The sequence below is a fragment of the Anabrus simplex genome, chromosome 1, assembly GCF_040414725.1.
Source record: "Anabrus simplex isolate iqAnaSimp1 chromosome 1, ASM4041472v1, whole genome shotgun sequence".
NCBI classification, from domain to species: domain Eukaryota; kingdom Metazoa; phylum Arthropoda; class Insecta; order Orthoptera; family Tettigoniidae; genus Anabrus; species Anabrus simplex.
In genome coordinates, this window is record NC_090265.1 from 1,241,108,449 (window position 1) to 1,241,125,516 (window position 17,068).

The 17,068-nt window shown below is 37.5% G+C and overlaps 1 protein-coding gene across 4 annotated transcripts in view; it reads left to right on the forward strand.

Moving 5' to 3' along the window:
* The first annotated feature begins 1,679 nt into the window (after positions 1 to 1,679).
* Positions 1,680 to 17,068, forward strand: part of LOC136858235 (synaptic vesicle glycoprotein 2A) — a 263,056-nt gene continuing 247,667 nt past the window's right edge. For all 4 annotated transcript variants that reach the window (XM_067137635.2, XM_067137634.2, XM_068225463.1 and 1 more), the window contains exon 1: positions 1,680 to 1,814. In XM_067137635.2, the coding sequence (XP_066993736.2) occupies positions 1,793 to 1,814 (22 nt within the window). In that variant the 5' untranslated portion in view covers positions 1,680 to 1,792. The remainder of the gene's footprint in view (positions 1,815 to 17,068) is intronic.

The following is a 17,068-nucleotide window of genomic DNA, read 5'->3' on the forward strand; positions in this document are numbered from 1 at the left end:
ATTAAAATATCTGGGAAGTGAATATTAAAAAAAAATATATAGAAAGAGAGAGTTATATACAATTGCTAAAATATTAAATAAAGAGTGGATTACACTGCAAAGAAAAGCAAGTTCTTTTGTATTTTAAAAAGTATGTGGAAAAAGGAAATTAAAAACATCAAAACAAATACAAACGAGAGTAATGAAGGATAAGTCAGATAAGAGGCTTGTGTATCCTAGAATAATGAATAAAATTACTAGAAGGTTAAAAATTAATGTCAAACGTAGAAATATATAAATTGTTGTATTATCGTGACATTATATTCTATTAATAATTCAGCCATTAAGTAAGGTATGTTGTTAATGGTAGGATACTCCAAAAAGACTTGTAACACAAAAGTAAACATTAAATAAGTTAAGGAAAGATACATATTATCATAGACAATATAGCATTGTTAAAGTCTAGGACAAAATAAATTATATTTAGTGTAGTAATAGTCAAATAATTATAAGAGGAAAATGTAATGCATGTAGCAAACTTCAATGAATTGCAATAAAAGAGTGCTCTCTCCCAAGTTTCAGGCGATCCGGAACTAGGGAGTGGGAGTACTCTATTCTATTGTATTCTATTCTAAAGAACTGTTAGGGAATCTGCCACCAGAGCGACAGCCCTAAATGAAGTTCAGTGGTAATTGATTGATTGATTGATTGATTGATTGATTGATTGATTGATCGATCGATCAATCGATCTACAATGTTCTTTTATTGTCCTGCCTTCCATCTTAACAAATTTTCTCTTGCTGAGGGAACACTCAAAATGACTGCATACTTGAAATGCTTCTTTAACATGTAAAAGCATAATTTTCTGGCATACCATTAGAGCAACAAAGAAAATGCATGTGAATATTATTCTAGGAAATTTAATCCTACATCAAGCATGAATGCTCCTTGTTTCATAAGAGAAATTTTGATTTTTATCAATTAAAGCATGGAAAATGCTAGACTTATGAAGAAAGTTCAGATTAACTTTTTTTTTTTTTTGTAGATGATTCAGTTCTAAGTAGGCTCCATTTTAATAGAATTATAAGTTGAGGAAGCATATTTATCTTTTAATTTTTTCAACTTGCTCCAATTTGTATTGAAAATGCTTGCTGGCCCTGTAAGGTAGTATTGTTTATACAATATATAGCCTATAACAGTCTGGAAGAACTAGGCTAATTTAATGGTGAAATATTTGCTAAAATTGATTTAGTGATTTCCGAGATTACGCTCCACATACAAATGAACTCATAAACTTTCTCTCTTTTATGTATAGATTGTCTTCTTCATAAGAGATTATAATGCTAGATTAATGTGATCATTAGCCTTAGGGGTTCTGTTGCCAAGCAGTTCTGTAACTTTTATTATCATCATCATCATCATCATGCTGCACCATCATTCCTATCACCAAGGCTAGTTGTCATTCTGAGGTTTAATTATAATGTAATTTTATACATCCTACAGGTTTACATGTACTACTACAATTTCCTGCATTACTAGCACTAAGTGGGAAACCTGACCTTACTGCTGTTTTGCACAGCAATAGTTCTTTGTAGATAACAAATGAGTAGGCTCATGTTTGCTTTGTCATAAATTTCTTATGTTAGACATTTCCACATGTTTGACCTTTGATTATGAAATACAAACAGAGTTTGTCACTGCAAGGATTATGACTACTAGATCTCTTCAGAGACATTCCTTTTTATATAGGTAGTCTGTGGTGATCACTGCAATTTATTGTGCAAAAGAATTGTAAGCTATTCTTTTGATTGCCATGAAGAACTCAATTTCTGAGGGTGAGTATCAGCATGAATATAGTTCTACTCTAGTTAATATGCTTCATTCATCCTTTTGCTGTCAAATCAAAAAGAAGGAAAACATTTTAAGAACTCCATGGAGTTGATCTATTGTTGTTTCCTAAGCTATATGCTATTACAATATTTCCAAGTGGTATGAAGAAATTTCCACTCACCATGTTATTTGGACTAGCAGGCATAATACAGTAGAGAGGAACAGCCTTTTACATAAGATTTAGCATTCTCATTTTCCTTTGTTTCTCTTCTTTTCTTCTTTTCCTACTACTTTTTCCACCACACCTGTGGGGTTGCGGGTGTGAACTGTGTCGCATATGTGGATTTGGCCCTGTTTTACGGCTAGATGCCCTTCCTGACGCCAACTCTATCTCGAGGGATGTAATCACTATTGCGTGTTTCTGTGGTGGTTGGTAGTGTGGTATGTTGTCTGAATATGAAGAGGAGAGTGTTGGAAGAGACACAAACGCCCAGTCCCCAAGCCAGAAGAATTAATCAGAAGCGATTAAAATCTCTGACCCGTCCAGGAATTCAACCCGGGACCCTCTCAACCGAAGGCCAGTATGCTGACCATTCAGCCAATGAGTCGGACTCTCATTTTCCTCTGTTATTCTGAAATAAGGTAAAAACTCAGTGAAACTTAAAAAAGAGAAGGAAACTTATATTTTAGATTCACAATCTTTTAAAATCCTGTATCTGTCTCTGTGGTATTAAACTGTTCTCAATTAAGATGCTTCTTATCAAGGTTCTTCATAAAAATGTTTTAGACAGGGCGAGTTGACCATGTGGTTAGGGGCGCGCAGCTGAGAGCTTGCATCCGGGAGATAGTGGGTTTGAACCCCACTGTCGGCAGCCCTGAAGATGTTTTCCATGGTTTCCCATTTTCACACCAGGCAAATGCTGGGGCTGTACCTTAATTAAGGCCACGGCTGCTTCCTTCCCATTCCTAGGCCTATCCCATCGTCACTATAAGACCTAGGTCTATCTGTGTTGGTGCAAGATAAAGCAAAATCCATCATAAAAAGGAACCTCTTTAGGGCATATAAATACTTAGTACTGCATGCAAAGACATTGACCACTTACTTCTACTGCTTTTCCCACACCCTGGTAAGATTGCAGGTGAGAATTATCTCACACATGCAGACTTGGCTCTGAGTGATTGCCGGATGGCCTTCCTGATGCCAACCCTATGTTGGTATTACCTGTTTCTGGGTGGTTGGTATTTTGGTGTGGTGTGTGAAATACTAAGAGAAGTGTGTAGAGACAAACACAAATACACATTCCCCAGGACAGAGAATTAACTAGACATGATTAAAATCCCCAAAATGACTGGGAATCAAACCTGGGACCCTCTGATCCAAAGGCTCTGATGATAACCATTCATCCAAGGAGCTGGGCCCTTATATATCATCAGTATTCTTTCTATGTTTCTGACATGCAGTGTCTACATGGTACACCTTCATTGCTATGATTGTTACTTTCTGAATTAAATTTTCAGTCCCCTGTCATCTGACAAAGAACCAAACTGAATCATTTCCATTTCTCAAAAATATGCTATTGTTGTTGTTGTACTAACCTTTTCATTTCTGGGTAACTACTACCTTCTACATCCATTCTAATCTGTTTGTCATATTCAAGCTTTGGTCTATTCCTACTGTTCTTACCACCTACACTTCCCTCGAAAGCTACTGAACAAGTCCTTCGTGTCTTAGGATGTGTCCTAATATTCTTTCTTCTTCTGTCAAATTTGAATGCAGGACAATAATAAAATCATTTGCTTTACGTCCCATCAACTACTTTTGTGGTTTTCAGAGATGCCAAGGTGCCAGAATTTAGTCCCACAGCAGTTCTTTTACATGCCAGTAAATCTTCCAGCACGAGGCTGACGTATTTGAGCACCTCATCTGTAACACTTTTCCGCTCCCCATCTTCCTTTTTCCATTCTACCTGCAGTGACTCATTTCAGTTCCTCACTGATATCTCTCTTAAGCTTACTTTCAGATGAGTACCCTTAGCCCTCATTTTTCTTTCCTTTAAAGCATTAGCCTACCTGTCTTCCACAAGGAAATGTCATTTGGTCCTTGTATCAATGATGGTGAAATCCTGACATTCACCTCCCCGGGGTAGAGAGGGGGCAACAAATGCATATAAAAATATTTTATATGCAGACGGCTAACAAATGAAGGGACCGATTATCTCCCGGTATAAGGAGATCCCCTATACCATGTGCCAACAGTCTGTTTGAAAGTGGATGAGCGAGTATGGGTAAGGGCACTCTATTGTCCTGGGGACAAGAAATTGTTCCCGGAGGAACCAGTTTGGTCAACGGCATTAGGATGTAGAAGGAAATGGGAAACCACTGCATTAAAGATCGTGAGAGATATTCCAATAAATTCACATGGCATGGCTGCAACGTCAAGAAGAAGAAATACCACCCGACTGAGCCAGGATCGAACCTGCCAAGTTGGGATCAGAAGGCCAGCGCCTCAACCGTCTGAGCCACTCAGCCCGGCAATAATGCAGGACAGGAATAATGGTAGGTCTCCCTCAATCGATGTACAGGGTATGGTCAGTAGGCAAGAGGGAGGGGAGAAGTTGTAGAAGACAGGTAGGCTAATGCTTTAAAGGAAAGGAAAATGAGGGCTATCTGAAAGTAAGTTTAAGGGAGATAACAGTGAGGAGTTGAAATTAGTCACTGCAGGTAGAACAGAAAAAGGAAGACGGGGAGCAGGAAAGTGTTACAGATGAGGAGCGAGGCAAGTGGAAAGCAGTAGTAAAAGGAAACATATAGTAGAGGATAGGAAGAGGGAGATGGAACCAAGTTGTGAGAGGAAGAAAAGGGAGGAGGAAGCAGGTTCTGTAGCTGTAGCTGGTAGGGAAGTTTAGGGAGATCAGGAGATCTAATGAGGTGGATGGGGTTGAGGCTCTGGTCATGGGTGACTCTATTGTTGTTGTTGTGCAAGTGGGGAAAGTATGTGGAGGAAGAGCCAGGGTAGTGGGCTATTTAGGAATTAGGTGAAGGCAGATGTTGAGAAAAATAGAAGGGAAGTAGGAGGGTAAGGAGAAGTTGATAATATTACACGTTAGTATCAACAATGTAAGGCAAGGAGGAATAGGTAATAACATAGCTGGGGATGTGTGGGATCTGGTTACAAAAGTTAGAGATTGTTATCAGTGGTACAATGTGTAGGAGGATGATCAATGATTTAACCTTATCGGACAAGCAGTTGATATATATACCAATAGGGTAGGTAACAGGTAACATCAATTGCTTTCTTATAACCATACTGTCCATAAATGTAAATAAATTGTAAATTGTTGCAGCATTTATAATCCCTTCTAACCAATGTTTTGTAAATCAGGTAATGGGGTAGGCCAGAACTTGTGGTCAGTTTTCAACCATAGCTTTACTCCTTGATACAGATGAGGAGCTGATGTGTAAACTGCGTGGTTTGCTATGAATTCTGGCTTACAAAAAGGATCTACTCATTCTGTTTCTGATAAATGCATCAACAGAGCATTGTGCAAAAGAATGTGGAGATTTACTTTCCTGCTAAAAACAAAGCAGATGACAATGGCAATTCCCCGAAACCTCTCATAATCGAGAGCTACAGTATGTTAAAGGCTATGTTGACAAGAGTGAAGTATGGCCAATAGTTACAGTATATCCTTTCGAACATGAAATTGGACTAAGAAACTGAACATCGTTATTCTGAATGCCTTCATTATTTATTTGTCCTGTGGGGGCAAGATGTCTCACGAAGAAGAGCTACTTTTTAGAAACCTAATACATGAACCAGAGACTTACCATTCATTCATCATTGCAGACCAAATGCAAGTGAAGTACATTTAATTGAATCATGTTTGAACCTCATGAAGTGCTATATGATAAGAGCAAAATAAGTTGTTGCTTCCTTGTACTCTCTTCGCCTCTGCAAATGGAAATGACTCAGCATGATATGTGTATGTGTCATTACAATAGATGATCTTTTCCCTGTCAGTGACCTAGGCTGACCTGGGAACTTTTTGTTTCCCTATTACTTACTACACTTGTTCCACATCTAATGGCTGATTCAGGGAAGCTTTCATGTCACATCAGTTGCTTTCTTATAGCCATACTGTACATGAATGTAAATAAACAGTAAATTGTTGCAGCATTTATAATCCGTTCTAACCAATGTTATATAAACCAGTTACTATCCACCCATTCCCCATTCCCTAAGGAATAACTCAGTTTATATTAAAACCTGTTGATCCTAAAACTCTAATTTCTATGGGAATTGTAGTAAAACAGTGCATATTATGATGTTGCTAGTGATATCAATTTTGTCCAGATAAGTGCATGGAATATACTGATACTTAATCAGGCAGCAGGCTGTGCTAACATGCATAATTAAATACGATAAAATAAGGCAAGCATGAGGGAGTTTTTAAAAAGTAATTATGATCAGTAGAAAACGGTAAATAAAAATGTAAACAGACTGTGGGATGGGCTTTTAAAGCAATTGTTGAGGAATGTGAAAACAAGTATGTCCCTTTAGACATGATAAGGAATGGTAAAGGCCCACTTTATTATAATAGAGAAGCAGTGGCATGCCCTGAACCCCATCTACCCTAGCACTGCTGGGGTAAAGAACTTTGTATTAACATTTTCTAATTATTCCTTAGAATTCTATTAATGTTTAAAAAAATTGTGAACATCTAAGCCAAGCCAAGTACAGCTGTCTCGACAATCAACTCGCAATACTGCAGTTCAGCTTCTCCAGTAAGCTGGATTTCCTTGCCAGTGTGACAGAGAGCTACTCCCAGTGAAATTTAAGGTCGCTTGGGTGACGCATGCACTTGAATTTTCCTCGAGGCAAAGCTGTGGGCCCTCCCCCCGACAGCAATTTACGGCAACAGGCCAGCTAGCTTAGGTAAGGGATGTTAGTTTTAATACTTGGCACTCGAAGTCTTCAGCGCCACACACTAGAGACTGCAAGAAAAATAACAACATCTTAACAGTATAGCCACTTGCACATTGTCTTGCTAATAAAAATAGAGCCAGTATATGAAATCAATTGTAATATAAAAGAATAATTTTAGTCTTGGGTTTCGGCATGTATACAGTTTTGAACAATTCATTGATGGCAAGTGTAGAGTATGTGTTTGGATAGCCACAGAAAAATATTTGGTTTGCCCAGCAATGAGTACAGAGTTAAGCGCGAATGATTGTCTGTGATGGTGGTACATAGTATTTTTTTGTAGTGTTCCTCTTCTATTATAGGTGAAGGTTTCGCGAGTTCTGTGGCATTCTTCATGAGTATAACGTGTGTTATACGTTGTGACAAATATTTTTCCTCGTTTGTCGTTGATGCACATACACTCGGTATGCGAGTGAAACTATAAAACTTCAACGACAGTAAAATACCAGTTAAATTTTGCTGATTAGATTAGGCTTTTTAAGTAAGTAACAAATAGTTAGTCCCAGTGTAATTTTGTGAAAACCATGGCTGTACTATCACAAAGTGTCACCGGATGAAACTGTAAGTACATTGTTTAAAATCTGCTATAGATTAACTTATGATGGTGTCATCACTGCCGTTAATATCAATCTGGAAATATGTGCGAGTGTGTGGTTGAAAATATTCTTGAAAGATCTTTCTCAGGTAGACCTTTCCATGAAAAATGCAGCCTTATAAAATGGTAATGTTGACTTTAGAGAGTGTAGTGGGGCTACGGTTGTTTATATTTATAAAACTTTTTTCTGCTGGGGTAATGAATATGTTCACCGCACGCCACTGAAGAGAAGTAAAGAGACCAACAAGGAGGTGCAAGTTAGAAGGAAATAGAGTTAGAAATGGTTGTGGGAGTAAGGGGAAATTTTTAGTTTAGTTTAGTTTAGTTTAGTTTAGTTTAGTTTAGTTTAGTTTAGCTTAGCTTAGCTTAGCTTAGCTTAGTTTAGTTTAGTTTAGTTTAGTTTAGTTTGGTTTGGTTTGGTTTAGTTTAGTTTAGTTTAGTTTAGTTTAGTTTAGTTTAGTTTAGTTTAGTTTAGTTTAGTTTAGTTTAGTTTAGTTTAGTTTAGTTTAGTTTAGTTTAGTTTAGTTTAGTTTATTGCTTCCACCATCAAGTACAGGAAATGTATACTAGGTATTGTATGTATGAAAAAAAATAATCTATGGACAATATCTCAGCCATAATGCCTGAGTCATTAGAAAAATTATTTTAGCTACCTATATTAGGTCAGTTTTTGAAATACCACATTCTAGACACTCTTCTACACTATAAAATGCCTTTTCCCTTAAAAACTGTGACAGTACCCTGTTAAATGCAATATTGTCTAATGTTTGAATTGGTATTGGAAGCTTAATGTACATCTTAAGCTGTTGATAACAGTGGCTGTTTGTGCTTTTACTAAGCCTGGTGTGAGGAATATCCAGATCATTCTTGTATCTTGTGTCGTGCATGTGAATTGTAAATCTTTCTTTAAATTAGGAAAGATTCTCTTTCACGTGCATAATATTTGTAGGAATACATAAACAGGGAACTGTCATAATTTTTAGGCTAACAAAGGAAGTTTTACAGAAGTTTCTAAATTCTAATCCAAATTCTACCAAATAAATACATTATTTGATGTAGGACAATTGCCCCATAACTTGATCCCATACAGTATAATATGAGGGTGAAAGAAGGTATGATAGGATGCAAGTAGCATATCCTGACTGATGCAGGTTTTCAGTTTCCACAACAGATACCACACCCTGGCTAATCTCATACAGAGTGCTGATGTACGTATTTCCCAGGTAAGTTTTATATCTACATGTAGACCTAATAATTTAACAGAATTACAGCAGCTATTATTTACAGTGTGATCCAAGGTAAATAGGATTTTTTCTGTTTTAGTGACATTAATAGTTAATTTATTGTGATGAAACCAGTTTTCAGCAATTTTAACAGATGTGTTGATTTGGTTTTGTAGTGTTGTGATATCAACATTACTATTTAGGAAAGTTGTATCATCAGCATATAGAACTGATAGGATGCCATTAATTTCAGTTTATGACCCCTTACTCCATAAAAACTGAGCTTATGAATTAATATTTCATGCGAGACACAATCAAAAGCTTTTGTCAGGTCAATTAATGTAGCACCTGTGAATAATTTTTCTTAGAATGTGTACTATTGTTATAGGGCAGTAATTTGATGGGTTCATTCTATCCCCCTTTTTAAAGATAGGTATCACTTTAGACATTTTTAAACACTCAGGAAAATCACCTTGTCTAAGAATTAAATTTATTAAAAACTAGCTGATGTACCCGTGCTTCGCAACGGGATTCTCAGAAACACTGACTTTGTGGTTTTCCTAACCTGAAATCAACATAGGTCATTACAAAAATGTAAGTATGAATGTAGCGATTAAAAGCAATGCTATCATATAAAATACTCGATCAAATGGAAAGCCACACGTTTTATCACTTTTAACGAACAGTGCTGCGGTTAGATTGCGGTGCCAATCTAATAGTCCAAAGTTCCAGAGCTGGGATGACCAGGCCGCATTTTGCCATGAACACTCATCTGCCATTATTCTGCTAAATATGCACACTGTTCATTCCAATCAGTGCCTCACAGTAGGGATTGAATAGCCCAAATGCTATGCTGATCTAGTGTGTTACGTACCAGTAGTATCAGAAAATTTATAAACCAGGGGAATGGCATGCTAAAGAAGAAAGTTATCTAACTCCTCAGCTACTTCCCATCAATTTTCAGGCAGGCTGTTACACTCTGTACGACTGGGCGAGTTGACCATGTGGTTAGCGCGGTGCGCAGCTGTGAGCTTGCATCCGAGAGATAGTGGATTCGAATCCCATTGTCAGCAGCGCTGAAGATGGTATTCCGTGGTTTCCCACTTTCACACCAGTCAAATGCTGGGCCTGTACCTTAATTAAGGCCTAAGGCCTATCAGATCGTCGCCATAAAACCTATCTATGTCGGTGCGACGTAAATCAAATAAAAAATACTCTGTACGCAGCAGTAATCCTATCTACCGGAGATGAGGGCAACAGAAGACACAAAGCACATCACGACAAACAATGGTCAATGTAATGTTATTGTTGATCAATGTTATGAGCTTTCTATATTGTAGGCCTTCACATTTAGTTTTCTTTCGACTCTGTGATTTGTGAAATATTTTATACCATAAACTGTAGTTTCTTATTCTCCGACTTTACATACCGATTTTCATTAAATACCGTTTACCCATTTTCTCGTTACTCGGCGCTGATATGGACTTAGTAACAAAAATCCAAATTCATTAATATCTTTGTGATCATAGCCAGTACGGTAACAATGTATAAGACATGAATAATAGGAAATTTAATACTATATAACCCTTGTGATGTAGCATTCATCGATTACACCTCTAATAAGAAATATTTGAGAATTACATTTTAGGCCTTCCCCTAAACTACCATTTCACTCAGCGTGAATAAAATAATTTACAGCCTAGACTATAGCTACTTATTTCGTGACTTTGCATACCGATTTTCATCAAGATAGGACTACTAATAACAACAACATCTGAGAATTATATTTTAGGCCTTCCCCTAAACTACAATTTTTCTCAGCGTGATTACAATTATTGATAGCCTAGATTGTAGCAACTTATTCCCCAACTTTGCATACCCATTTTCTCTAAAATACGACCACTAATAACACAAGTAGTTGAGAATTCAATTTAGGCCTTCCCCTAAACTACCATTTCACTCAGCATGAGTAAAATGAGTTATAGCCTAGATTGTAGAGGCTCATTCCCCGACTTCACATACCGATTTTCATTAGACCACTAATAACATAAATAGTTGAGAATTCAATTTTAGGCCTTCCCCTAAACTACCATTTCACTCAGCGTAAGTAAAATGATTTATAGCCTAGATTGTAGAGGCTCATCCCCCGACTTCACATACCGATTTTCATTAAATTCTCTTCAACCGTTTTCTCGTGATGCGTGTACATACAGACAGACAGACAGACAGACAGACAGACAGAAATTACGGAAAAGTAAAAAGTGCATTTTCTTGTTACTATGGACATGACCGATACAGAAACACCATTATTTTCAAATTCTGAGCAATGTACAGACAAAACTCTTATTTTATATATATAGATGTCAATGGCATTAATAACATGTCAATAATGGCTTTGATTGTATTGTTGGAGAGACCATAAGTGTCTTGAGTACTAGACAAATTCAAATTTGTAACAATACTTCTGACTGCAGATTTACTTCCACCCACCTAAAATCATTATTCAATACATTTGAGGGAAGATCGAAGTTATGCAACCAGTCTAAGAAACTATGTTTACTTGCATCCCCATCTGATGAAAAGCTATTATCCTGATCACATGTGCTTTCATGTTCATTAATGAAATACCTATTACACTGATCAGGTTCTAGAGGAATCACATCTTTGTTGTTTAAAGTTTGACTAGCACTTCTTATGGCGGACCATACAGCTTTGCATTTATTGTTCACACTTTGGATATACCTATCATTTGCTGCAACTTTAGCCTCATGTATATGTTTTTTATATAATTTCCTGTAGTTTTTGAATATTTCTTTATCCCCTAAATTATTATTATTATTATTAATTTCTTTTTTTGCTATTTGCTTTACGTCGCACCGATAGAGATATGTCTTATGGCGACGATGGGATAGGAAAGGCCTAGGAAGTGGAAGGAAGTGGCCGTGGCCTTAATTAAGGTACAGCTCCGGCATTTGCCTGGTATGAAAATGGGAAACCATGGAAAACCATCTTCAGGGCTGCTGACAGTGGGGCTCGAATCCACTATCTCCCAATTACTGGATACTGGCCGCACTTAAGCGACTGCAGCTATCGAGCTCGGTAAATTATTATTTAGTTTATACTTATTATAATAAGCTAACATAATGCAACGCATTTTACCCAAATCAGGCGTAAACCAGTTTTTAACTCTATTTCTTGGTTTAGAGCTGTTGAACTTTACAGTTACAACTTTTTCAGGGAAAGCTGAATTAAAATATATAATTATCATGTTAATGAAATAAGAAACTGCAAAGTTGACATCACTCATGACATAAAGGCTAGTCCAGTCTGTTCTTATTAATTTGTCTTGGAATTCATTAACCCCTTTAATTGATATGACACGTCTGATGCCTTTTAATTCTTTTGATGACTCAAAAACTCTTATCTTACAGTTAACTTTAAATTCAACCCAAATACCACCATGGTCTGACAATACATCTTGTCCTAGAAACAAACATTTGTAAAATGATTTGTATACATTGGTTACAACATTATCTAGGCATGTATTATTTCTTGTGGGTTCAACATGTGTACAATATAAGTCATGTGATCTCAACATATTAAGGAAGTTTTGAGTATTTTATGATATCTCTAAGATATTTATATTGAAATCACCAGCTATAGCAATCTTTAGATCATATTTACAAGTTAAATAAGAAATCAACTTCTCTAACTGTGATATAAATAATTTTACATTGGTGTTAGGGACATAATACACAGATACTACAATAGAATCATTTTCACACAATCTAAAAATTGAAGGAACTTACTAGAAAATTGAATCTAGCAAAGAAGTCAGCTTCGGATAACATGATGGTAAGCATAAATGGCAGTCATACAAATGTTAGTGAAAAATGGAAGGGTATGTATAGGTACTTTAAAGCAGAAAAAGGTTCCAAGAAGGACATTCCAGGAATCATTGATGAACAAGGGAAGTGTGTATGTGAGGATCTTCAAAAGGCAGAAGTATTCAGTCAGCAGTATGTAAAGATTGTTGATTACAAGGATAATGTCCAGATAGAGGAGGTGACTAACACTAATGAAGTATTGAAATTTTCCTATGACAACAAAGACATTTTACAATAAGATACAATAGTTGAAAACTAGAAAAGCAGCTGGAATTGATAGGATTTCTGTGGATATGCTAAGGGCAATGGGTTGTATATACAGTATTACTATATCTGAAGTACTTACTTGATTACTGTTTGCATGAAGGAGCTATACCAAGTGAATGGAGAGTTCCTACAGTAGCTCCTGAGTATAAAGGAAAGGGTGATAGACATAAAGCTGAAGGCCAGTGAGTTTGACAAGTGTTACATTTAAGATTTATGAAAGCATTATTTCTGAATATATTAGACATGTTTGTGAAACTAATAACTGGTTTGATAGAAGGCAGTTTAGGTTAAGGGAAGGTTACTCCACTGTAGCTCATCTTGTAGGATGTCAGCAAAATATAGCAGAGATCTTAGATTTGGGCCCCAAATTGGCAGGTTTGATCCTGGCTCATTCCTGTGGTATTTGACGGTGCTCAAATACATCAGCCTTGTCAGTAGATTTACTAGCATGTAAAAGATATCCTGTGGGGCAAAATCCCGGCACCTCGGCATCTCCACAAATCATAAAAGTATTTAGTGGGACATAAAGCGAATATTATTAGATTTGGAAAGTCGAATCGACTGTATCGCAATCTAAGGTATTTGAAAGGGTACATCATAGGAGACTACTTACAAAAATGGGTGCAATTTGACTAAACAAAAGAGTAACTCAATGGGTGGCTATATTTCTAGAAAATAGAACTCAGAGAATTAGGGTACGTTTATGCTGCAGCTTTGCTGCTGGCACATTGCCAAGCCTTGCTGCTCGATGTTAGGCGATGATGAAACAAACCAATAGATCTCAGTCAGTGTTTTTACCCTGCAGCCTGGCTTATAGCTGCGCTGCTGGCTGCTATCCTCGCCACATCCATGGTCTCAAACACGTTTGATTTTCGAGCCTGGCACATCATCAGCAATCCTGTAACTTGGACTATGATTGGTTCTTTCAAGGTCACCCACTCTCCCACTCTTTTTCTATCTGCGTTCCACACAGATGTTCTGTGGCACTGTCAGTGATCACTAACTAGCAATCCGAACCTGATACGGTAACTTGTATTTCACTGTTTCGTTTCTGCTATGGGTGACGATATTAAACAAATGCTGATATCATCTGCTTCGAAATAAATGCCACTTGGAACCAGCGGCATGCGGATCATCATAACAGGTTCGAACTGGACAAACTATGGAATGATTGTCAACTTTGTTTTTATTTTTATTTTTGCTATTTAGGGACCTCTATCATTACAAGCAGGTGATTTATATGAAGTACCTTGATTTTCATTTTTTTAAACTGTAAATACATTTTGTTATTTTGTTTAGGAGACCTAATTAAAGTCAAAATGAGGTACGCTATTACCCCTTATTTTACAGTATTAAAAAGTATGCTATTAAATTACAAAATGAAGCATTTGAAACTTCATTTTCAATCTACTGCCGCAGTAGAAGAACAGTGAAAAATCCAGGCAAGGCATTTTACACTTTTTATTAAACATTCAATACACCAAATTATTTTAAGATATACACGTCAGCAAAACTGTGACTCGCTCGTTAAAAATCTCTGAATTTATTCCGCACTTCAAAAACTTCAACTGAAGCTGCGTTGTTCCTTCTTGACGGGATAGCCCTTGGAAGTACATCTTCATAGTCAAAGTGTTCAGGTCTTCTATATCTATAATCACATTACCCAAAATACAAACAGCCTTAACTATCAGTCCCGTTGTTTTGAATTTTTGACTACAACTAAGAGCTGCCAGCAGCATGAGCAACGGTACCGCTGCAGGGTAAAAGCTCCATGGCAAGCAGCCAGGCTGTAGTCAGCAGTGAGGTGCTAGGGCGAGCATCCATGTGCCAGCAGCGAAGCTGCAGCATAAACGTACCCTTAGAGTAAATGAAGCATTATCTGATCCTGTAATCATTCTGACAGGAATTCCTCTAGGCAGTAATTTGGACCTTTATATTTGCTTATATATGTATAAATGATATGAGTGAAGAACTGGAATCAGAGATAAGGCTTTTTGCAGATAATGTTATAATGTGTAGTGTAATAAATAAGTTAGAACATTGTGAGCAACTGTAAAAAAACCTCGACTATGCTGCAAGATGGATAGCAGGCAACGGTATGATGATAAATGGGGTTAAAAGTCAGGTTGTGAGTTTCGCTAATAAAGTCCTCTCATTTACTGTGTTAATGGGGTAAAAATTCCTTATGGGGATCACAGGAAGTACGTAGGTTTGAATAAAAGATCTTCATTGGGGTAATCACATAAACAGGATTGTAAATTAAGGGTACATATTTCTACACATACTTATGAGGGTATTTAGGGGTTGTAGTAAGGATGTAAATGAGAGGGCATATAAGTCTCTGGTAAGACTCCCACCTAGAGTATGGCTCATGTGTATGGGATCTTCACCAGGATTTCTTGATTCGAGAACTGGAAAAAATCCAAAAAAAAGCAGCTTGGTTTATTCTGATTGATTTCTGACATAAGAGTAGCATTATGAAAATGTTGCAAAGTTTGGGCTGGAAAGACCTGTTCAACTAAGCAGTATGTTCTGAGCTGTTAGTGGAAAGATGGCATGGAATGACATTAGTAGACGAATAACTTTGAGTGGTGTTTTGAAAAGTTGGAAAGATCGCAATATGAAGAAAATGTTGGAATTCAAGAGGAAACATTGGGGCAAATATTCATTTTTAGGAAGAGGAGTTAATTGGAATAATTTACCAAGGGAGATGTTTCATAAATTTCCAAATTCCTTGTAATTATTTAAGAAAAGACTAGGTAAATAACAGGTAGGAAATCTGTCACCTGGGTAACTGCCCTAAATGTAGATCAGTGGTGATTGATTGATTGATTGATTGATTGATTGATTGATTGATTGATTGATTGATTGATTGATTGATTGATGATAAAGGTTAAATGAGACCATAGAATGGGTTTATGGGCATTTGGGAGTGAGATTTGTAGCTCCTAATGGATGGTTAGGAGATGGCTATCGGGATTTTTGCTCAAATGACCTTCACTTGAACTGCAATGATATAATACCAGATGGTCCACCAGCCCCTTATGATCCAGTTTTATTCATCCCTTCACATTTACTAAAATTCTGAGAGACATCAGTCCCTCTCTCTAAACTGGGGTAATATAATGAGATGTGTGTTTATGGGCCAGAAGACAGCAGGAATCATGAGCGCCACTATTCATTCATTATGGGTAGCTTGAATGAACCCGTAAAATGAGTACAGATACACAGAACATGTACTTTAAAGCAGGAGGTGGGCGCACAGACCGGGAGCACGGTACTGTATAGGCTGGGAAGTGGGCGCCGTAGTTCAAGTGTCGCAGTAGCTCACATGGCAATCGGGCGGGGAGATATATGATAGTGGACAGTGCTCTGGGTAGGAGGGTCAAATCCTACATAAGAATTTTTTTAAATGGCCAGTTACCTGGGATGTGGTAAGGTTACATAGTCGATAGCTTCCAAGGACTGATTTGTTTATTTGACCCTGTAAAAGACCACATGTATTGTTGCATAGGGTATCGTGCTGGGTTAGACGAGGATGAGGAGATGATGGTCTGTGGCCAGTTAGCTACCTCGTACATGTTCCGAGCTTCATAGACCACAGGTAGGGCAAAGTATGCCCCATTGGAATGACAAAAACCTGCAATGGCAGCTGTGTTGTGCGAACTCCCCTCTTTCGAAGCAATTCACAACACAAAGTTTATTCACTGCCTCAAGATGTATTCCAGTGACGAGTATGTGGATATGTTATTTATCTATGGATAAGCTAGACAGAATGCATACCATGCACAACGCCTGTACCAAGAACACTATCCGGATAGACGACAACCGACGGGCATGACATTTCCGTGTGTGGAAAGATGCCTGCGGGATACTGCATCCCTGGGAAGGACACAGCCTGTTCGAGATCATTCCATGATGTCTGCTGATAATGAAGAGGTTGTGTTGGACGCTATCTGATGTAACCTTCATACTAGCACATGTTGCCGTTGCACAGGAGACGAAAATCAGTTGAGCATCTGTTATGAGGATATTGCATACCCACCGGTTTCATCCATACCATCTGCACTTACTCCAGGAGCTCCATGGTCATGACCAACGCTATCTGCGGTTTCTCCAAGATGAACTATCACTGTTTTTGGAACATGTGCCACTCCTTGACCTCTGCAGGATGTGGTTTCAACGTGATGGAGTTCCACCGCACATGTTGACATCTATCAACTGCTTCCCTGGAGACTGTATTGCTCCGACGACCTCAACTTTACAAGTAATAAATCTCATTGTAGACCATATTGGACATCAG